Source organism: Vombatus ursinus, unplaced genomic scaffold (assembly GCF_900497805.2).
Source record: "Vombatus ursinus unplaced genomic scaffold, bare-nosed wombat genome assembly UNPS02014798.1, whole genome shotgun sequence".
NCBI classification, from domain to species: domain Eukaryota; kingdom Metazoa; phylum Chordata; class Mammalia; order Diprotodontia; family Vombatidae; genus Vombatus; species Vombatus ursinus.
Window position 1 is genome coordinate 1,727,118 of NW_020954576.1, and position 21,864 is coordinate 1,748,981.

The window sequence follows — 21,864 nt, forward strand, 5'->3', positions numbered from 1 at the left end:
CACACACACACACACACACACACACACACACACACACACACACACACTGGAGGCAACTAGATGGTACAGTGGATAGAGCACTGGACTTGGAATCAGGAAGACCTGAGTTTAAATCCAGCCTCAGAAATGTCCTAGATGTGTAACCTTGGGTAAGTCACTTAACCTCTGTTTGCCACTGGAAAAGGAAATGGCAAACCATTCCAGTATCTTTGTCAAGAAAACCTCTGGACAGAGGTTTATGAGATCACAAAGAATTGGACAGTACTGAAACAACTGGACAACAACACACACATATAGGTGAATATATAGACATATGTATATACATACACATGTTTATATGTGTGTGTATGTATAGGTGTGTACATATACATATACTTTTATCTCTCAGGTAGGAAGGAGGAAGAAGAATGTGGTGAAGGTATCTTTTAAATTTTTTTCCATTTACATTTAAAAACAATTTAACATTCTTTTAAAATTAAGTTTTGAGTTCCAAATTCTCTCCCACCTTCCCCATTTATTGAGAAGCAAGCAATTGGATATAGCCTACGCACATGCAGTTATGTAAAATATATTTCCACATTAGTTATGTTGTGAAAGAAAACACAGACCCTTTCCTCCAAAAAAACACCAAGAAAAATAAAGTTAAAAAAAAAAGCATACTTCAATCAGAATTTAGACTCCAATCAGATTTTTCTCTGGAGGTAGATAGCTTTTTTCATCATGAGTCCTTTGGAACTGTCTTAGATCATTGCATTGTATCATTGTATTATAAGAATAGCTAAGTCATTCACAGTTGATCATCATTCAGTATTGCTGTTACTGTGTATAATATTCTCCTCATTCTGCTTATTTCACTTTGTATCAGCTTGTGTAAGACTTTCCAGGTTTTTCTGAGAGCATTCTGCTCATCGTTTCTTATAGCACAATAGTATTTCATCACAACCATATACAACAACTTGTTCATCCATTCCCCAATTGATAGTCAGACATCGAAGACACCAAGGCCATTCACCCCATCCCTGGTCATCTTGAATTTTGTCTTGCAACTGGACTTCAATGACTCTAGAAGAGAGAGGCTGAAGACTTTGTGCAGCTCTGCATCACTTAAGTCCAGTTCACTCACAAGTCAAGACATCACACCATGATGTTATTGGTCCTCTTTGAAAACAAAGGACAAGCATCTTTCTTGCTCTGAATTCTCCTACCCATCCACCTATTCGCTATCATTTTCTCTGGTTATCAGTGGGTTAGAAAGAATACTGGGTTAGGAGCTCAAGGTCCAGCTCTACCACTAACTCATTGTGCAACTTTGGGTAAGTTGCTTCTCTCTGGGCCTCAATGTCCTCATCTGTAAAATGGAGTTGGATTAGATGACCTCTGAGGTCCTTTTTAGCTCTGAATCTATGATTTTGTGATCCACTTTATGATCCTATGGATTTCTTTCTTCCAGCAGAGTCAGGAATTTCGGTGTGGGATAGGAAAGAGAGAAAGAAAGGGGGGCAATCTTCTTGATCCCTAACACTGTGTTTGGAAAAGCAAGGTCATAGAACCTTAGAGGTAGGTGGGGAAGGGGCCTTAGAGTTCATCTAGTCATTTTACAAATGAGAAAACTGAGGCCTGGAGAGGTTATAGGGCACAATGCCTGGCATACAATAGGCTCTTATCAAAAGCTGGCTTTTTGACAAGTCAAAATACTTGTTCATTGTCTTGATTTGTCCATAGTCACCAAGGGAGTAAGTGGTAGACACATGATTTAAACCCATATCTTTCAACTCAAAACCAACACTCTGTCCATTAATACACACAATTACACATTTGCACATACAGATATGCATATATTAAATCTCCCAGTAAAACCAAAGTCACTTGAGGGAAAAGGCTGGGTTTTATTTATCTTTTTATTCCTAGTGCCCAATTTAGGGCCACCATAGAATAGGTACTTAATATGTTTCCTAAATAAAAGAAGGAAGAAATCAATGAGTGAATATATAAATTAATGAGTTGCATACTTTTCAGACTTTTAACAGCCTTTAAGTGGACTGATGTTGGGGCAGCTAGGTGGTGTAGTGGGTAGAGCACCAGCCCTGGAGTCAGGAGGACCTGAGTTCAAATATGGCCTCAGATACTTACTAGCTAACTGTGTGACCTTGGGCAAGTCACTTAACCCCCATTGCCTCCAAAATTAAAAAAAAGAAAAGAAAAAGATGAACTGTTGTGGTGCTTGGGATTTAATTGTGGAGGTATAATAGAACTACCTCATTGCAGTCAGGCCCCAGTTGATATTATGTAATGTAAATTTGTAGTGGATCCAGTCAACATGGTTTCTTGATTTTTCTCTGGATTTCTGCAGTAGCATCAGAATAGGAGCAAAGGCAGAGGATGGTGGGAATAAACCACTGGATCTTGGTAGGGCATGATCAGCAGTGTGTCAAGGGGACAAGAGATTTGAATATATAGGATAGTGTAGAATTGAACTATTTCACCCAAAGGGTCAAGAAAGGGAAGGGAGAAGAATACAGTTATAGGGGTGATGGCCTGGGAAAGAACTGAGAGGCTGAGGAATTCAAAGGCATGGTAAGGACTAAGAAAAGAGTTAGGAAGTTGTAAGGCAAAAGGAAAGATAGAATCACAAAATATTATAATCAGATAAAGGTATTTCAGAGTTCATGAACATAGAAGTGGAATAGTTGTAGGGAATGGAAAGATGATGGATATGACCCTCTCTGGGTAAATCTGAGGTGTAATATAGAAATAGATTGTAGAATAGAATAACTGGGATTTTAGAGTGTTTAGGGGAGCATGAATATGTATGTTCAAGTTCCTTAGTATGAGGACAGGAACTGGGGAGGAGAGAGACTGTAAACCAGTGACTAAATTCATTGAGGAAAGAAGGACAGTATTCTGGGGATAGCTAGATAATAGTTACCAGAATCTTGACTAGGTGATAAATACGGATTGAATAAACTTTAAAAGAGGAGAGGAGAATGTACTGGGTGATGTTGGTAGAGGACGAGTCTGAATGTGGCAATGGTGAACACAGAATATTTCAACTCCCCCACCATGACTAATGACTGGGGTTATGAGTGAAAATTCAACCAGTGTTCGGAGGGGTCACCAGGGATGCTGTGTTATCAGGAGGGAGTCAGGACTCAGTGAGTGTAAGAAGATGGAGGGAGTGAGAAACAAAAAGGTTTAAGATAAAGCAGATTTGTTCAGCGTGGAATAGGCATTCCAGATAGCACGGTGGAAGGAGTGGGTAGATCTGGAGTAGGACATTGGAAGGGTTGGGTTGAGGGAGGTGGGAATAAAGATTCCAGGTTTGTACGGTGATAACTAGGCTTTCAGAATCCCAGAGATGGAGAGAGTATGATAGAATGGGAATATGTTAATCATTAAGGAATGAGTTAAGGCAGAGTACCAGTGACTGGAGTGAAGATTCCACAAAATCCCACATCCCTCAAGTCTCCTCTTAGTCACATAATCACAGTAGCATATGTTTTCCCAGCCCCGGCATGACACATTGATCTTCCAGAACTCTTCCTACAGGTCAAGATTATTTTGGACAGACTCCGAGGACAGGCACACACTTGCATCGGTGTCCTGTTTTGGCATTGCCTTGATGCCCTAGCTCTCAGTAACACTCACACTGACCAAGGCCTAGAGTCCTTTTCCTTTTCCATTCTCTGTCCCCACCTCCCCCATCTCCATCTTTCTCTATCATCTCCTCTAGCTCAGGATTTATTTTAACCCTTTTAGTGTCTTGGACCCCTTTTGGAGTCTAGTGAAATGAATTCTGTTGAAATATACTTACCAGAATATTAAAACAAAACAGTACAAAACAAAAGCTCACAGGTTAGATATTAGTGCCTAGTGGGTTAATGGTTAGTGGGTTAGAATGAACATTGGGAGGGGCAGCTAGGTAGCACAGTGGTTAAAGCTCCAGCCGTGAAGTCAGGACGACCTAAGTTTAAATCCGGTCTCAGATGCTTGACACCTACTAGCTGTGTGACCTTGGGCAAGTCACTTAACCCTGATTGCCTCACCAAAAAAAGAAAGAAATGAACATTGGGTTAGGAGCCTGAGTCCCAGCTCTGTCACTTAATAGCTGGGTTACTTTGGGTAAGTCCCTTCTCTCTGGGCCTCAGCATCCTCATCTGTAAGATAAGGGCATTGGGATGGATGACCTCTAAGGTCCCTTCTAGTTCCAAATCTGTGATCCTTCCTTTCAGACATAATTGGGCTGGAACACAGATGAATAAGGTTTCCTCCCCTTTCCTTTTCCCTCTTTCAGCCTTTTCTAAGGTGATTTGTCTAGAGAACACTTTTGGATTTTAAATATACTGATTTATAATAAACAATCTATATAATATAATGATTTACATAGAAATTAGTTATCTTATATAACAATATATAATCATTATACATTATATAATATTTAATATACATATATAAATGCTGACAGCATCTAGGTGGCGAAGTAGGTGGTGTGTCAGAGCAGGAATCAGGAAGACTCATCTTCCTGAGTTCAAATCTGGCCTCAGATCCTTCCTAGTTGTGTGACCCTGAACAAGGCATTCAACAACGTTTGCCTCACTTTTTTTATCTGTAAAATAAATTGGAGAAGGAAATGGCAAACCACTCCAGTATCTTTGCTAAGAAAACCCCAAATGGAGTCCTGAAGAGTTGGACCTGGCTGAAAAACATCCAAACAACATTAAATGCTGATCTAGAGGTATAGCATTCTCTCAGGAGAAATGAGGACCTGGAGAAATTTTGGAGCAAAATAAAAGGAAACAAAATCTATTTTTATACCCCAACAATGCATAAGTAGTATTTTTAATATACAATTTCATATTTCATATTTAGGAGGAAAAATATTATTAGTAATGGAAACTTCTTACAGAAATTCCGTTCCCCATCTCTGGGAAGACTAGGCTTTCTTAGAACACAATCTGGGAGGCCTTGGACTGAAGAAATTATCTTTTAGTTCGGACATTCTATGAAGGTCCCATTTCATCTCCCCTGGGGCTTCTTCTCTTCCCCTCCCCACACACCTTCTGTGTCTCCCTAGGGCGTGGGCTCCTTGGAAGAGAAGATGAAGAGTCTGGATGTGAATCAGGATTCTGAACTCAAGTTCCATGAATACTGGAGGCTTATTGGGGATCTGGCCAAGGAGATGAAGAAAGAGAAAGCAGCAGAGTTCCGGAAGAAGTGACACTGACTTAAGGAGGTTTTGGGGGGGGAGAGTAGGGGAAGGTGACGAGGTGACCGCTGTCCCCCTAATAAAGTTGTCTTGAAATACAAATGTACTTTTTCTTACTCCTCCCAGATTCTTCAGACATTCTTCCTGAGCTCAGGAGAGGGTGCTGGACTTGAGGCAGAGTATATATTGTGCTTTAAGATTTACAAAGGGCTGTCATCACAATCACCCTGTGAATTAGGCAGGGATTTCATTTTACAGATAAAGAAACTGAGGCCCAGAGGTCAAATGATAACCCACAAAAGCTTAGTATTACATATAGAGGGGCTAGGAACTGAACCTATGATTTCATCAGTATAGGAAACTGGGGTGAGGAAACATAGGTAGCCTGGGAGAGTCACCTCCACCCGGGTCACACAGCCCCAGGCATCAGTAGGTGACTTTAACCAAGCTGTCTTGTCTTCAAGGGTGTGTCTCTATTTGATACACAATGCTTCTTCTTATGTTGACTATAGTAACATCCAATAAATGTTTGCTGAGTGAATGAATGACCAATAGTGATGCAACTCTGGAGGAGGGTGCAAGGGAGGTAGATGGTTCCTGTCCCCTCTGGAGCTCCTCCTGGAGGCCTCAGCTGGGGGTGGGCTGAGGATGCCCAGTGTCCTGGCTCCTGCCATGCCCTATTATTGACATCTCTAGCATGGCTCCTGGCATATTTCATGTTTGCTCCTCATTTGGGCTTCAACATTAGAATTTTAGAGACTTGTTTCCCTTGTTTCTCCATATCTGAGCTTACTGCCTATATTTCCAGATCGATGGTGAGGTGGGGTGGGGGAGGGAGAGGAATATAGGGGCACAGCTACTGTCCATCCTCAAATCTTTTGGAGAAGCCTGAGATAGGAGTTTTAAGGTTCAAGGTTCTGGCCACAAGATGGGGCAAGGGCAGGGCAGCCCACAGGGCCTTAGAGCTGACTGGAGACTGCCCAGAGGGGTTCAGAATGAGAATGCTAGGAGGGAGAGATGCCCAGCAGCCCCGAAGTAGTTTCAGAGCCTTGGAAGAAAGAGCGCAGCCTTCCTACCTTGCCCTGTGCTTCCCCCTCCATTCTCTCCACCTTACATTTCCTACTCACTGTTACAGGGGGGCCATGCCGTGGGCTATGGGAGTTGCGGAAGGCTAGAGGAGGTATCTAAGACTGGAGGTCCAAGGGTCTTGTAATTCCTAGGAACTTGCTCCAGGGACTGGAGGGCCCTCTGCCAAACCTCTTGTTGGGGGAGATGGGAACTCGGGATGACAGAAAGGGAGTGGCAGGCAACTCAACCAGTTTGGAGAGTTAAGTCCCCCTATCCCCCCCTCCCCCTTGGGCCCCACTCAACATCTGTACTGAGATCCTATCCAGAGGAATCTTCAAGGAGGAAAGGAAACTACAGCTCCCAAAAGCAGGCTGGCTCTGTTTTCTTTTTAAATTAATTTTTATTGATATTTTTTATTAAAAAATAACTTTTATTTTTCCAATTAACAAGCATTCTCTCTCTCTCTCTCCCCCTCTCTCTTCCTTTCTCCTTCAACAGAACAATGAAACAGCCCTTGTAAATAGGCAGAGTCAAGCAGAATACTAATTCTCACATTGGCCATTCATGTATCCCGCTGGCTTCTTGACAAGGTGCCTTCCCCGGAGCTTGTTCCCACTAACTAGCTCCGGACTTCCTCCCCCCAGAAAATGGGAGTAGGCTGAAGTGAGGAGAATTAAAGTTTAACAGGCATTAAAATGAACTGAGAGCCAGGCTCAGATTTAGGAAATTCTGGGTTCAAGTCATTTCCTCCTCACACTGGGCAAATCACTTAACCTTTCAATGCTCTTGACAGAGCAGTTTCATTTAGCAGATGTAGGGAGTCCCCTCGCTGGGAGTGCCCTACACCAATGAAATCACAGGAGAAGACTAAAAAAAAAAAAAAGAAAGAAAAGAAAAAAAGATGACTCTACAAATTTACACAGTGTGGGGGCGGGCTATCCAAAGTACAGCAAAGCTTTGGGTGACTCCTCTTCCCTCCCCAGTCCAGCAGGTCAGGAATCAGCTGCAGAGTGACCCCAAGTGAGGAAGGCTGGGGAGAGAGTCCCAGCTTCCTACATTAATCCTTTGTACCATGCCTCTCTCCTTCTTCTCTCTGACCCTCCCCCATTTCCTGTACCCTGGCTTCTGGAGGTAGGGGCAAACTCATAAGCCCCTCCCTCATCTTGATGCCACCTGCCACTGAACCATCTCCCTTCTCAGCTTCTCCATTTCCTGGGATTCCTCCCCCTTTCCAACCTCCTTTACCCACAACGGTTTCCCTGTTTCCTGGGTCCTGAATTTTCCCCTAATCTTTCTCAGCTGGTCTTCAGATCCTATTTTTTTTTTCCCAACGCCCATCCCCATCCCCATTGTCCCATTGCCCTATGACAGGTTTTCCAGGTTCCCTTTCTCCCTTGTCCTGTCTGGGTCAGAGGGGCAGCTGCCTAGCCTGGTTTTGGAGTCCTGGGTCCCTCCCTCCTGGCAGTGGGGTGAACTCTCTGGCTCTGAGCCTGGCGTGTACAGCAGCTGCTGCTGGCATAACCCGGCTGAAAACCCATCCCCCTCTTCCATCTCTCCTCCCTACTATGCTTCTCCTGCTCCTCCTTTCCACTCCCCCAGGTATAAGGGCTGGGCCAGGTGAGCCGGCTCCTCCTGTCTCGGTCCCAGAAGCCCTAGCAGGTAAGTGAGCCCATGCCTTAACATAATGGGGTCTCCATAACTCTCTCCCCTTTCCTGCTGCTCTTGGGGATGCCTTACCTTCAACCTTGAAGGGAAGACCTCCTTTAGGGATACTAATACCACCCCACCCCATCTCCTTTAAAGTCCAGGGGAAAGGGAGCCTGTGGGACTAGGAAACCCAAACATTGTAGGGCTGGGGCTTGGAGGACAGGGTAATTAGGATAATGTTTGTGACCAGGCTGAGGAAGTAGAGTTGGCACCATTTCAGGGTCTAGGGGCATCAAGACTGAGGAGGGCTTTGAGGCAAGGGTATCCTGATACAGAAACTCCCTCCTTTCCTAAGGGTGAATGTGTGTCTGTGTTTCTGGGTGTGGAGAGATGGAGAGCTGGCCCTGACCCTCTCCCCACCTCCCGTTTCCAGCTTCCTGGAGGGAGGGGCAAAGTCATGTGGGTGGGTGGGGCGAGGGGGAGATGGAATCCTCAGCTTCCCCCTCAGATCAGATCTCTCACATTTGCCAGGCAGAAGATGAGCCACTGGTCCCTCAGGGACACGCCATAGGAGAACACCCCCAGATCCTAAAGAAGTGACCCCAGTGCCCCCTACTCACCCAGGTCACCATGGGACAATGTCATTCTGCAAATGCTGAGGTTGGTTCATTCATTCCCCTACCTTCCGCCCAAGAATCTCTCACTAGCCTCTTACCCCTCTTTTCCTTTTTCTCTTTCTTCCTGTTTTTTTCTGAAGTTTCTCTTTCGGACTCCCCTTACCTCCCCCACCCCCTGTCCAACTCTGGGACCCACCTACCTTCCACTGACAAGCCTCCCTTCCTCTGATTCCCAGGCTTCCCTCCTTTGACTCCCAGGCTCCCACTTGATCCCCATCCCATTCCTCACCAAGATTCCCTCTGACTTCTGCCCCTTACCATCATTTATTCTGCTATAGCCTATAGCTTGGCTTATAGTTCCCAAAGACAGGGAAGAACCTGCTCTTTTTCCCACATAGCCTGTCACTGGAGAGCCTTCCCTGGGAGAGCCAGCCAGGCAGGACCCACGTGCTGGGACCTGCCCTGGCTGGAAGAGTGTGTGTGTGGGGGGAAGGTTTGCTCAACCTATTACTCAAGGCTTCCCACGTGGGTCTGGTTGGGGGCAGAGGGAAAAACCTGGACCAGCAGAAAAATGGAGAATGATTCTGGACAGTGAAAAGGAGCCGAGAGCTGGGGGCTGAGTGGATCGTGCCCCCCTCTTGCCTCATTGGCATTTCCTAGGTTGGCACTCAATAGAGGGGGAAGGCCTTTGGGAGGTTTCTGTGGTTTGGGGACAGGAATCGAGAAGAGGGAGGAGTATGGAGAGGATTGATAGAGTTGAAGAGCACAGAGCAAATTCCAGAGCAAGAAGGTGTTTGGACCAATGGATGAACCTATAAATAGTATTAATGTCACTGGTGGGTGGGTGAGGGAGATTTCCAGGCAGAGTCACAGCCAGAACACCCGCCTTAAATAGAGTGTTCTGTGGTGACCCTGCGTCCTGAGGGTAGGAAGCACATCTTTGATTTTAGCTCTCTTCTGTCCCTGTCCTAAGGATGCCCAGGAGTTCAGCGATGTGGAACGGGCCATCGAAACCCTCATCAAAAACTTTCATCAGTATTCAGTAGAGGGGAAGAAGGAGACTCTGACATCTTCTGAGCTTCGGGATCTGGTCACCCAGCAGTTGCCCCATCTTATGCCGGTATGGAAGACCCAGGCATCTGAGCCCTGTGTCCCTGTGAATGTCTGTCCCTTGACTTCCCTATTTTTCTTTCTTTTTTCCCCAGCCAAATCTGGGTAGCAGGACCTTGGGCTTTATAAATACTTGCCAATTGATTAACCTACTCTCTAGGTTGGGGGAAAGGGCCCCCCTTGGGCTTATGTCTTTCTTTGGAGGGGTGGAGTGGGATGGGGTGGGAAGGCTAGGATGAAGACTGTCTTTCTGAGCTGTGGGTGTCTCCCCTCTGCTCCACTCCCTGTGTTTCCTCAGGGCAGCTGTGAGCTGGATGAGAAAATCGCCAACTTGGGCAGCTGCAATGACTCCAAGTTAGAGTTTGGGAGCTTCTGGGAACTGATCGGAGAAGCAGCCAAGAGTGTGAAGCTAGAAAACATGACCCGGAGAAACTGAGCCTCTACCACCACAACCCAAGGAATCTTGGGAAGGGGTGGGAAGGGGCCCCCCAGAGACTGTGTAAACACAAAAATAAAAATTTCTAGCTTCTTCCCTAGCTCCCCACCCTATTCCTCGCCTTTCCCCCCCAAGACTTTGTGTATACCTTCCTCTCCTAGTGGAGCATTCATCCCACTGAATGCTCCATAGGGCTTTGGAAGGTGGAATTGGGATCCCCACACAGTAGGAGATACAGGAAGGGAACCAAGGTGGAGGGTCAGATTTTTAGGGACAATGGTCGCATGAACTGGAGTGGAGAGGGCATTCAGAAGGGGTCTGGGGACTGATTTGATTAAGGGAGGGACAGGCATAGGGGTTAGGAGATTGGATATTTGGTGCTAAATGAGTTTCTGGCCCTCACTCCCATTCTGAAGTGTAACCATCCAGTCAGACAGGTCCCTTTCTTTTTCCTCCTTTCCTCCTTCCCCTCGCTATCCTCCTCCACCCACACATCCTAGGACCTTAACCTTTCTAGGGTTTTGTCCCTTTAGAAAAGGAATGGATGGGCAGAAGGAACAGTGGTTGGGCTGGGACTAGGGAGGGTGTGATTTTGAGGGTGAGGGGGCTTGGTGCTTTGGGCATTTGTGGAATGATGGTCGTTTTGTATCATTTGATTTAATAAAAAAAAAAGAAAAAGAAAGATGTTGATGTGATTCAAGACTTTCTTTTGGATTTTGGAGGGAGAGAGGACCTAGAGCCTCATGGGGGTATGGGTGTTAGTGATGGCCACTTGGTAGTAGTGAGTAGTAGAAATGAATGAGTATCAGTTTATTCCTTCGAGGCTAAACAAGGATGGTTCCTGGACTGGACAGTAGCACACCTGCTTTCCTAGTTTGGCTTTGAGCCCTTTAAGTGATTATTTGGTGAGGGGGTTTCCCTCTGGGCCTCATTTTATTGATGCATAATCTGGTAGTCAGTTTTCCTGGAATAATAATAGCTTATAAAAACATATATGTATATATACACATACCTCCATATACGCATATGTATATATATACCCATATATGTGTATATATAAATATAGCTTTACAGTTTACAAAGCACTTTGCATTATCTCATGTGTTACTTATAACAATCCTATAAGGTAGATAGTAGAGGTGTTATTAGTCCCATTTTTGCAGATGAGAAAATAGGCATAGAGATGTTAACTGATTTACCTAAGGTCACACAGCTTATTAGTGGAAGAGCTGGGATTTGAATCTAGGTCTCCCAACTCCAGAAACACTGTTTTTTCCCAAATATCACAGCTACATCTCTTGGTTCCTGGGGAGACTGGGTGTGGTAGGGGGAGTGAAACAGCCAGGTACCCCATTCCACTTGCTTGGTGCCCAGGAAAGGCAATGAAAGAAAGGAAGGAATGGTCTAGGAAAAGGGTGGAAATGCATGGGACCCTTTGTGGAAGGAAGGCCCAGATTTTTGAGGAGTGGGAACTGGGCTGATCCCCAGTTGGGTGCAGAATGCAAAGCTCCAGGGGTTCTGTTGTTCTCTGACTAAATAACCAGGAAGCCCGAGGCTGAAAGGAATTGTAATGGAATGTAAGGGCTAGTTTGGGTCCCTGTCCTGCCCAAGGCTGGGCAGGGCTGGTATGTTAACTGGTCTGTCTGCAAGGGTGATTATGGCCCCTGAAACTAGTCCCCTGAATGATCCAGGTGATCCAGTTGGCTGATGACAGCCCCTTTCTCTGTAACTCCAGGGAGGGATGAAGAAGGTGGAGAATAAGAGGGAGGGTAAGTTGGGGGAGAGCCAGCCTCCCCGGCACACCCTTTTGGAGGGGGGGGGAAGGTGGGTATTTCTTTAACAAGGGCCCAACCCCACGGCCGGTAAAGATTGAGCTAAGTCTCTTTATATCCCCACTCAGCCAGCTCAGCCAGGCAAATCAGGAAGGGAGTTAGGGGAGACTTTGAGAAGAAGTCAGGGAGGAGTCTGGGCAGGTCTAGGAACTACTCGGCAGTACCTGAAATCAGGCCAGAGAGACCCGCTGGAGGAAGAGAACTCTAGGAGGCAGGTGAGACTGGGAGAGCCTTGGGGCTGGTGGGAGAAGCGTAGAAGTACCCCAGTCTGAGGGAAGGAAGGGAGGGAGCAGCAGGGAAGGGTAGGTGGTTGAGGTTGGAGGGAAGGGTAGAGGAATCCTGTCCAGGAGCTAGCCTGGAGGGAACAGGGAATGCGGTAGTTAATGAATTATTTTGGGAGGGCCAAGCTTGGGTGAAAAGGGAGGCAGAGCCAAGTGGGGCAGTGTTGAGGTTGTTGGAGGAGCAGACAGGTGGGAGGACCCGTGCCTAGGCAGACCAAATCCATTCTCAGTGTCCCAGGGCAGTGACCAGGGGGCCTCAGTGCCTGCTCCTGGGGGGAAGAAAAAGCAAAATCAAATCAAATCAAAGCAAGTCTTACCCCTCACAATCCTCCCAACTCCCTGGGCATGGGCCTAATTCCCTTTCTTGAGGAAGATGAACAGAATCCAAAGAGGGGAAAAGCAGGGCCTACTGCAGGCATACATGAAGGGAGTGGTGACAGGGGAGGTGCAAGGGATCAGGCTAGCTGGGGGAAAGGGGGGGAAAGAGCAGTTAGGACTTCTTCACCCGGGAAAGGAAACAAGTTTCAGCTTGAACCACTCTGCATGGTACGGACACACCTGTACAGCTCAGCACCAGACAGTGCTTTCCCAACCAATTCTAGGAACCAGGGGTACCTTGGATATAATATGAGTACCTTAGAGGTTCTAAGGGGCTGAGATGGGGGAAGAGCAAATCAATCCCTTATCCCAATTCCTCCATGCCATCACAGATGAAAAGGGTATCTAGGTAGCTAGAGAGACCAGAGAAAGGAGGTGTGCATATGTGTTTACCTGGTCTGGCCCAGCTCCCTCCAATATCAGTAAGCTGGAATGGAGTTGGGTGATGGTAGATACACCTTCAAGGGCTTTCATGCTCTCAACTCTCTCCTCATCTCCATCTCCTTCAACCTCAACTCTCATCCAAGAGCACAGGGCAGATGTGGGGGGTGGGGGTGGGATAGAAATAAGAAGGAGAAGGGGAGAATGGTGAAGATGTATTAGTAAAAAGAATGGCTTAAGGATTTTGGTTGAGAGTTGATGTAGTTGAGGGGCATCAGGTGAGAACGGGTATCCTAGTGCTTGTGGGCTCAAGGGGAATTCTGGGAAATGAGCCAGAGTAGGTAAAAGGAGAGGGTGTGTGGTGGGCAAGGTATAGCAAAGCTAGGTCTGGAGAGGAGTTTACAATAGCCTTGAAAATAGTGCAGAACAGCTCCTGGCCCAGAGCAGATTCTACCATCTTCAGGAGAGGAGGGATCCTGGGGTTGGGCTCAGAAAGAATGAATGAATGACCTCTCTTGCCTATATAGTGTCTATATGAGGGATTATATGACAAGAATACTAGGGTCGAAGGGGTAGGGAGGTAGAAGGAGTAGGTGGAGGTTGACAATGGGAGGAGGTGAGGGTCTGAGAAGGGCAGGGCCAGAGGACATGTCTCAGTTCTTGGAGTAATTGAGAAGAATTTGAGTTCAAGACTTTGAGTGAAAATTGGGTAAGGGTGGAGTGGCTATAGGAGGGCAGGTCGAGGCACCTCTAAATCTGCCACAGGTGTTTTAGAGAGGTGAGTGAATGAAGGTAAGCTGGCAAAGGTAGGAGGGGAAGGACAGAGTAGGGATGAGAGATGGTTTGGAGGACAAGTTAGGGGTATTATTGAAAACTGTGATGTTTCTGGGTGGGGCGGGAAGGGGCCTAAGGGTCAAGAGTGCAGCTGGCACATTTTGGGGGGAGTTGGTAAGAAGGGAAGGGAGGGAAAGAGACTAGAGGATTAGGAGGAGTTCCAGGGAGATGTGTATGTGTGTGTAGTGGGGTGTGTGTGTGTCATAATTTGGTCTTTTTGGAGAAGTAAGCAAGCCTTGGGGTGGGGCTGTGAACATGGTAGGAGGGGCAGGGGAAGATATGGGGGCAGCTCATTGCACACAAGTGAACTAGCCTAGGAGAAGGCAATTACTGTTTTAAGGGACTGAGAAACCCTGGATGAGAGATCCCTTAATCAGGTTTCTCAGCCCATGTGGAGGGATTTCTGAATTGGGAAAAGGATTCTATTCCTAAACTCCACATTGTTCTGCCCCACTAACACTCAAACCTTCTCCGTTTCCCCCTCTACATGAGTACACACTGGAGAACCCACCAAACAGCAAAGTCCATGCTGGGCACACCCTCTGTACATCCTCTTGTAGGAAGGAGGTTGTGTGAATAGCCTGGAAATCCTCTTTTCCTGGTCTGCTCTGCCTTAGGACTCTCCAAAAGGGGGTGGAACCAGCAGGAGGGTGGGGTCAACAGAGTTAAATGGGGGAGGCAGTGGAATGGGAGAGGGAAGGTGTGGGCTGGGTGAATGAAGGTGGTTAGGGATGGGCCGAGTGACCTAGCTAGTCTGCCACCCCCGGGGGAGAAGAGAAGGTAATAATGCCTTGTATGTCTCCACTCTCTGAGGATCTCTAGGCATTTTTTCAGATGCTATCTACTGGGTTGCCCATCTTACATGGGGAGTGGGGGTGGGGTAGGGGGGGTGGAGTAGATTGGGGTGGATGTTGTGAGCAGTACACGAGAACCAAGGAACAGAGAGGGGCAACCCTAGGAAAATGGCTTCCCAGCATGGTCCAGAGACCAAGTGGGGTTTGAGGAGTCAGATCTTTCAGCACCAACTCCACCCGCCAACTTTTGCCTTCCTTATATCTGTTGCTGGACAGCCCTGGAAAGGACAGAGCAAGACCTTTCTGGTTAAAGAAATACCATGAGGAAGGAAGGAAGGAAGGAAAGGGTGGTTGGAAGCTAGGTGGAGTAGGGGGAACAGGGATGCCCTTTGATAAACTAGTGTGTCCCCCACCCCTTTCCTTTCTCTGTCTCCTTTTCCTTTGGGGGACTTAGACCTGAGATGAAGGCAGGATGTTCTCTGAAGCCCGGGATAATGTTTCTGTGGGATTTGAGTCTTTTATTGTGGAGATTACCTGTTTTACCCTTAGATCCTTTGGGGAACAGGCTTGGCCCCAACGCTCCTGAGGAAGGTACAGCTTTCACAGGCCTCAGGGCTATGTTCCAGGGGGCACAGCCTAGTTTGATTTCTTGTTTTCTTTTCTCTTTTTAACCTTTTTTTTTTTTTTGGCTAGAAAATGGGGTTAAGTGACTTGCCCAGGGTCACACAACTAGTAAGTGTCAAGTATCTGAGGTCACATTTGAACTCAGATCCTCCTGACTCCAGGGCAGTGCTCTATCCACACTGCACCACCTAGCTGCCCCCGATCTCTTATTTTCTCAGGCCAACAATGCAGGTGTTCTTTGGAATTCTTTTCTACCACACACACTAATCCTATTCCCCCCAGCACCCTCTGTACCCCTAAACTTACCTTCATCTCTTGGCATATCCTCTTTCTTAACTATGAACTCAGGCCCTAAGGGTTTGTGGGAAGGAGCTAAGGAAGATAGTGGGGGAAGAAGGGGCAGTGACCAACCCAATTCAGTTCAATTTCATCCAACAAATATTTATTTTTATTCTGTTCTATTTATTTATTCCTGTGTGCAGGACACTGTGTTTGGGGCAGGGGTGTGTGCGTATAATACAAAGATGAGTAAGCCAGGGTTCCTGACCTGTAGATTCCAATCTGTTAGGAGGGATGACACTTGTCCAAATGAATTTTTTACATACTGTAACATGATAAGAGCACGTGTCAAAGGAAGGACAGTTGTTTCTGCCTGGAAGGAGCAGGAAAGGCTTGATGGAAGAAGGAGCCTATGAGCTGATTCTTGATGGAGGTTTTGTGGTACAATGGAAAGAGCAGGTCAGAGAAGCTGACTTTAAATCTTTGTTCTGCAATTTTTCATCTGTGTGACCCTGGGCAATTTAGTTTCCCTTCTCTGGGCCTCAGTTACCTTACCTGTAAGATGGGTGAGTTGGACTAAGTTAGCTCCAAGAACTCCAGCTCCAAATCTTATGATCTAAGAAAAATCCGAATGGAGGCAGAAAAGCTCCTGCCTGCCCTTTTCCTTCCCTCCCCACTCACACTTTCTTCCATAAAAGTCACTTAAACATTGATGCTTATAAGCTCTTATGGGGTCCCAGAAAGATGGTCCAGGACCTAGAACACTGGTGGGCAGGACTTGAGGGGAGAGGGAAATGCGGGACAAAGGCATAATTATCCATTTAGCAAACACTTCTTCTTTCTTGGGGCACTGGGCTAAGAAAGAGGAATACAAATTCACAATTTCTGCTTTCAAGGAGTTTCTAACCTAGCTGGGGAGACAAGATAGTACAGGTTAAAAACTACTGATAGCAAGAGGTGGTATGTGGTGAAATGTGGGAGCAGCGTCTTGGAAAACAAATCTTGCAGGGTTCAGGACTGGGGAAGCAGGGTCACTGTGGGCTGGGGTGGTATTCAGCTAGGTTAAGAAAAGGTATAACGGTTAGGGCACACCAGGCTAGGAGAGGAGTTGGAGGGCTACCTTGACGATACATATCCTGGCTTTTCTGGGCCAGGTTCAATTTCAAGAAAAGAAAGTGTATTTGCTTTAATCAATCAATCAGTCAACAAGCATTTATGAGGGGCTGCTTATTATGTGCTAGCCACCATGCCAGATGTTGGGGATATAAGGACAGAAATGAGATAGATTCTGTCTTCAAGGAGCTGACATTCTTTCCAGGGAGACCATAAGATAGGTACAAACTAAATAAAAAATCATTTGGGAGAGGGTCATTAGCAACTAAGGGGGATCGGGAAAGGGCTTGTAGGAGATGAATTTTGAAGGGAGCTAAGGATTCTAAGAGGTGGAGGTGAGGAGAGAGGGGATCCTAGGCATAGGGGATAGCCAATGCAAAGAACAGGGGTGGGAGATGGCATATAGAACGTCTTGTATGAGGAAGAGCAGGAAGGCCAATTTGGCCAGATCAAAGAATTTGGAAGTGGAATAATATGTAATAATGTGGAAAAGCAGGCTGGAGCCAATTGTCAAGGGCATTAAAAGTAGCTTGTATTTTATCCTAGGGGGAATAGAGAGCCACTGGAGATTTTTAAGTGAGGGAGTGACTGATCTTTTAGGAATATTACTCTGGCAGTTGAGTGGAGGATGAATTGGAGAGAGAAAAAATTTCAGGCAAGGAAATCGACTAAGAGGCTATTGAATTAGCCCAGGTGAAAGGTGATAAGAATCTGCCTTAGGGTGGTTGTGGTGTGAGTGGAGAGAAGGGACAGATTTGAGAAGGGTGGAGGTAGAATCCCTAAGACCTGGTGACTGATTGATACAGAGGTACTGAATCAGACAGTGAATACTGTTGATGACTCAGAGGCTGAGAACCTGGGTAACTAAGATGATGGTGACTTTGATAGAAATAGGAAAGTTAGGAAGAGCGGTGAGGTTTTTTTGGGGAAAGATAATTTAGTTCTGTTTTGGACATGGTAAGGTCAAAATATTGAATTCTGAATTAAAAAAAGTGTTGAGTTCAAGATATTTACGGGACATCTAATTGGAAATGTCTAATAGGCAGTTAGTGATATGGTACAGGAGATCAGGAGACTAGGGCTAGAAATAGAGATCTGGGAATCATCTGCCTAGATGTAATCATTGAACCCATGGGAACTGATGAGATCAGAGAGGGTTCTGCAAAATGTCTTTTGTCAGACTTTTGCATCCCAAGTTTTGGTTTGGAAAAAAATGGCTGCTGTTGGTATAAGGAAAACCAAGGAGACAGGAGTGGATGAGGTATGTGGGCTGGAGGAGAGTGAGGATGCCAAGACAGCTTTGCTTCTGAGCTTTCATCCTTGTTTGAAACCCTGTTTTTCTCTCTACCAGGACCTGGGAATAAATCAATAGGCCTGGACTGGACAGTGAAGGTGATTTGATTATCTAAAAGCAGGCAAGAGTGTCAGGAAGAGGGCCTCATTAGTACATAGATGTTCAGGAAGCACCGGAATGGTCCTGGTTAGAGCATCTGTAAACTGGTATCTTCTATCTGAGATTAGAATAGGTAGCAGGCGAGGATGGGCATCTAGGCCCTGGAACTGGGATGTCCTTAATCTACTAATCTGTACCTTGTAACTCACCTAGGATGAGAAGAAAGGAGTAGGAATAAAAGCTCTGACATATATTAGATGTGTGACTTTGGACAAATTACTTACCTTCTCTGAGTCTCAGTTTCCTTACCTGTAAAATGGGAATAATAAAACTTGTAGGCAGGCAATAATCATTTATTAAGTGTTTACTATGTGCCAGTCACTATACTAAGTTCTTTGAGAACAAAGATAAAAAAAAAAGACAGTCCTTACCCTTAAGAAGCTTATGTTTTAATAGAAGATAACACATGAAACAGGGGTCAGAATGGGGGTTTGTATAGAACAGCTGTGAGAAAAGCATTTTATGAACCTTCATGTGCTATAGAAATAGGAGTAGTTGCAGTTATTAATAATTATTATTGTTATTGTTACTTCCCTCCAAGTAATGGGGAGGTGGGACAGTATTACGGCCCAGTGGTTAGAATGTTAGACTTGGGAGTGAGGAAGATCTGAGTTCAGATCCACCCTCTGATAGTTTAACCACAGGCAAATCACTTCACCTTTCTTTGCCTCAGTTTCCTCATTTGCAAAAAAGGGAGGAAAATAATGATAGTCTCTACCTGGCAAGGTTGTTGTGGGATTTAAAGAATATAATATACCTAAAGCACTTTGCAAACATCCTATAAATGTCAGTTATCATTATGTGGCGCTTGTGCTGAATTATTGGATTAACTTGGGCAAGGGTGGTGAATCATAGAGCAGATCCTGCCTGCCACCCCCCTCCCACTACACACACCTTCCCTCACATCCTGTTATTCAGGAGACTCTATTCTGTTGGGATGTGCGTATGTCCTGCACTCTGGACTGTGGGGAGGAAGCAGAACTGTGGTGGCTTAAGAGTGATGTCCTAGAACAGCTGGAGTCCTGGAGTGGCCAAGGCTGGGTGTGCCTGGCCAAGGAACGGAGGAATTGGGTCTGCAGAAAGAGCTTGGCTCCATTTCGAGTAACAAGAGGATTCCCAGAACTAGGGCCTGGGCGGAGAGTTGTGAGCCAGGGACGGCCTGGAGGGGGTTGCTTAAAGAGAGAGAAGGGCCTTCGTGGCTAGAGGTCTTCCCGACGAGCCTGTAGGACCACTTGTTGAGGATTGCTGCTCAGGTACAGGGTCGGGCTGGATGATCCAGGGGGGTGGGGGTGGGGTCCCTTCTAATGCTGAGATTCTGGGATTCTGTGTGAGCCTGTGACATGGGGCACTATGGGGTGTGGGGTGTGGGGTCCACCTAGCTGGAAAGGGCCTTAGAGATCCAGCGGTGAGTGGCTGCAGCTGTGGTCACAGCCCCAGGCACTTTGCCCGTGGCCCACTCTGTGTGTGTGTGTGTATGTGTGTGTGTGTGTGTTGGAGGAGGTTGTTCCACTCTGCATGTGGATTGGGGGAAGACAGGGTCTTTCTACAAGTCTATTCCCAGGAAAAGTATGGGTTGGATTGGGAAAATTATTCCACTCTGAATTTGGGCTGGGGGAAAAATGGGGAGAGGGTCCCTAATCCCCGGAAGGTGTGGGTGGGAGGGTTCAGAGGACACCTGGGAGGGGCCAGGGTGTGGGATTGGGAGGGGCTGTCAATTAGTGTCGGTTTCTCTTCCCACGGGAGCCTCTCTCACAGTTGGGGTTCTGCTATGCTCCTTGCCTTGGGCCTGAGGCTGGGGAGGGACTGGAAGAACCTGTCTGGGCGGTTGGATGGGGGAAACACCTGGAATGGGGGAGCCACATAATTCTCATTCTAGATCCGAGCCCCTACACCCACCCTCCCCTCTGTTCCCAGGGCTAGAGCGTACTCTCTTACCTCCTGGGGGGAGTGGTGGGGAGGAGTTTTTCCACTCCAAGGTTGGGGTCGGTGGGCTGGGAGAGGCTCTGTTGGACAGAGGCTTGGGAGCTCTTTTCCTTAATGCCCACTTCCTTTCCTTAAGAACTTTGAGCAGGTGAGATGGCGGAGGAGGAAGGCTTGACAGAGCTGGAACTGGCAATCTATGCCCTGGTGTCCAACTTTTTCAAATACGTATCCAAGCGCAGCCTCGTTCGGAACAAGATCAGCAAAAGCAATTTGCGAAAAATGCTGCAGAAAGAATTCCCCCACATGTTGACAGTAAGGGAATTGGACCCCTTTCCATCCCCTCCCCCTCGCCCCCCACAGGGAAATTTCCCAGAGGGCTGTGGGCTGTATGCCCAGGAGGCCTGGAGTAGGGCTGATGGACAGACCTTCCTTTGTTTTGAAATCTCTAAGGCGAAAGGGGGGTTGAGGGTGGGAGGTGGTAAATGACTTCAACCTCAATTGAATGATAGGCTCGTAGATTTAGATCTGGAAGGGACCTTAGAGGTTGTTTAGCCCAGCCTTCTCATTTTACAAATTAGGAAACTGAGGCCCAAGGAGGGGCAGTAACTAGGTCAAGAGCGCAGAGGTAGTAAATAGTAGAGTGGGGTTTGAACCTCTGTCCTCTGATTCACATCCAGTGCTTTCCCCTTTATCGCACTGCCTCCAGCCCTGGACTCTGACCCTTGGCTACCCAGCTTGCCCCCCAAACCCCAATGAGCCTTTACCACTCCCTACCAGGACACACGCAACAGGAAGGCGGCTGACAAGCTCATTCAGAACCTGGATGCCAACAACGACGGGCTCATCAGTTTTGAGGAGTACTGGACCTTGATAGGCGGGATCACCAGCCCCATCGCCAAGCTCATACGCCAGCAGGAGCAGCAGAACTGCGACTAGCAGCCCCTTCTTTCTCCTCCAGAACCTCTCCCTCCCCTTCCCAGTGCACCAGGGCATTCTGGCCTTGAACTTCAGTTCTTCAGGCTCCAGTCTTCTTCCAGGCCCTGCTCTTTCTCACCTTTTCCTTCTCCCCATGGACTGTTCTTCTCATCCCAAATGAACTGGGGGAGGTCGAGCTATCCAGGGGAGCCCCTGTGGGGAGTCTCAGAGTCCCCTCCCCTTTGCCACTTTGCCCACCTCCTCCCCCCTTTCCCCTGCCTGTCTTTAGCTGAAGCAGTCTCTGGGTCTCCTCTCTGCAGCTGCTGTGCTTGGAGGCTTTAACAACTTGTGGCATTTTTGGTGCCAGCAGCACCAACTCATTCTCAAACCCTCAGTTCCCAGTGAAGCGGGGACAAAGGAGCACCTGATGTGGGGGGGGGACCCTTCACCCCTGGGTCTATGAATGACCCCAGCAGGGGCTTCTGCCTCACCTCCTCTTCTCTTCCATTCCACAATAAAAGCTAGATTTGGAGTCTCAACCCCCCTCACCCTGGTACCCATGTGTCACTCATTAAATCTCCCTACTTCCTTTGGTTCACCTCCTCTCATCATGAAGCTTTCTGAATTCCAAAGCACTGGATCAAGGAGGGAGCTGGAGAGATAAGTAACTGAGGGATCAAGCGGGAGAGATCAGTGTCTGGCACATAGTAGGTGCTTAATAAATGTTTATTGATTGGTTGAGGGTTGAAGAGGGAATCAGAAGTTCTTGATTTTAGCATGTGCCTTCGACCAGGCATTTATTCATTCATTCTTTCAACAAGCATTTATTAAGGGCTTACTGTTTGCCTGGCATTGTTTTATGAGCTGGGGGGCGTAGTTGTTCATTCGTTTCAGTTGTGTCCTATGCTTCTTGATCTCATTTGGGGTTTTGTGGGTGAATATACTGGAGTGGTTTGCCATTTCCTTCTTCAGCTCA

General features: G+C 46.9%; 3 protein-coding genes across 4 annotated transcripts in view; all 3 read left to right on the forward strand.

Annotated features, from left to right (window-relative positions):
- The window catches only part of LOC114049983 (protein S100-A13), an 8,931-nt gene extending 3,626 nt beyond the window's left edge, over positions 1 to 5,305 (forward strand). The window contains exon 4 of the mRNA XM_027871478.1: positions 5,072 to 5,305. Coding sequence (XP_027727279.1) covers positions 5,072 to 5,215 — 144 coding nt within the window. The 3' untranslated portion in view covers positions 5,216 to 5,305. The remainder of the gene's footprint in view (positions 1 to 5,071) is intronic.
- A 2,523-nt stretch (positions 5,306 to 7,828) lies between these two features.
- LOC114049509 (protein S100-A14) lies at positions 7,829 to 10,229 on the forward strand. Its single transcript, XM_027870749.1, has 4 exons — positions 7,829 to 7,930; positions 8,450 to 8,578; positions 9,509 to 9,655; positions 9,944 to 10,229. Exons 2-4 carry the CDS (start codon positions 8,549 to 8,551, stop codon positions 10,079 to 10,081), a joined length of 315 nt encoding a protein of 104 aa, XP_027726550.1. The 5' UTR covers positions 7,829 to 7,930; positions 8,450 to 8,548; the 3' UTR covers positions 10,082 to 10,229.
- Positions 10,230 to 11,950: 1,721 nt separating this feature from the next.
- Positions 11,951 to 21,436, forward strand: LOC114050156 (protein S100-A16-like). Of its 2 annotated transcripts, XM_027871771.1 has the most exons (4): positions 11,951 to 12,128; positions 18,969 to 19,303; positions 20,110 to 20,285; positions 20,751 to 21,436. In XM_027871771.1, the coding sequence occupies exons 3-4, from the start codon at positions 20,127 to 20,129 to the stop codon at positions 20,907 to 20,909; spliced, it is 318 nt and encodes a 105-aa protein (XP_027727572.1). In that variant the 5' UTR covers positions 11,951 to 12,128; positions 18,969 to 19,303; positions 20,110 to 20,126; the 3' UTR covers positions 20,910 to 21,436. The 2 variants fall into 2 exon arrangements, with proteins under 2 accessions (XP_027727572.1, XP_027727573.1); XM_027871772.1 differs by lacking the exon at positions 18,969 to 19,303.
- Positions 21,437 to 21,864: the final 428 nt, after the last annotated feature.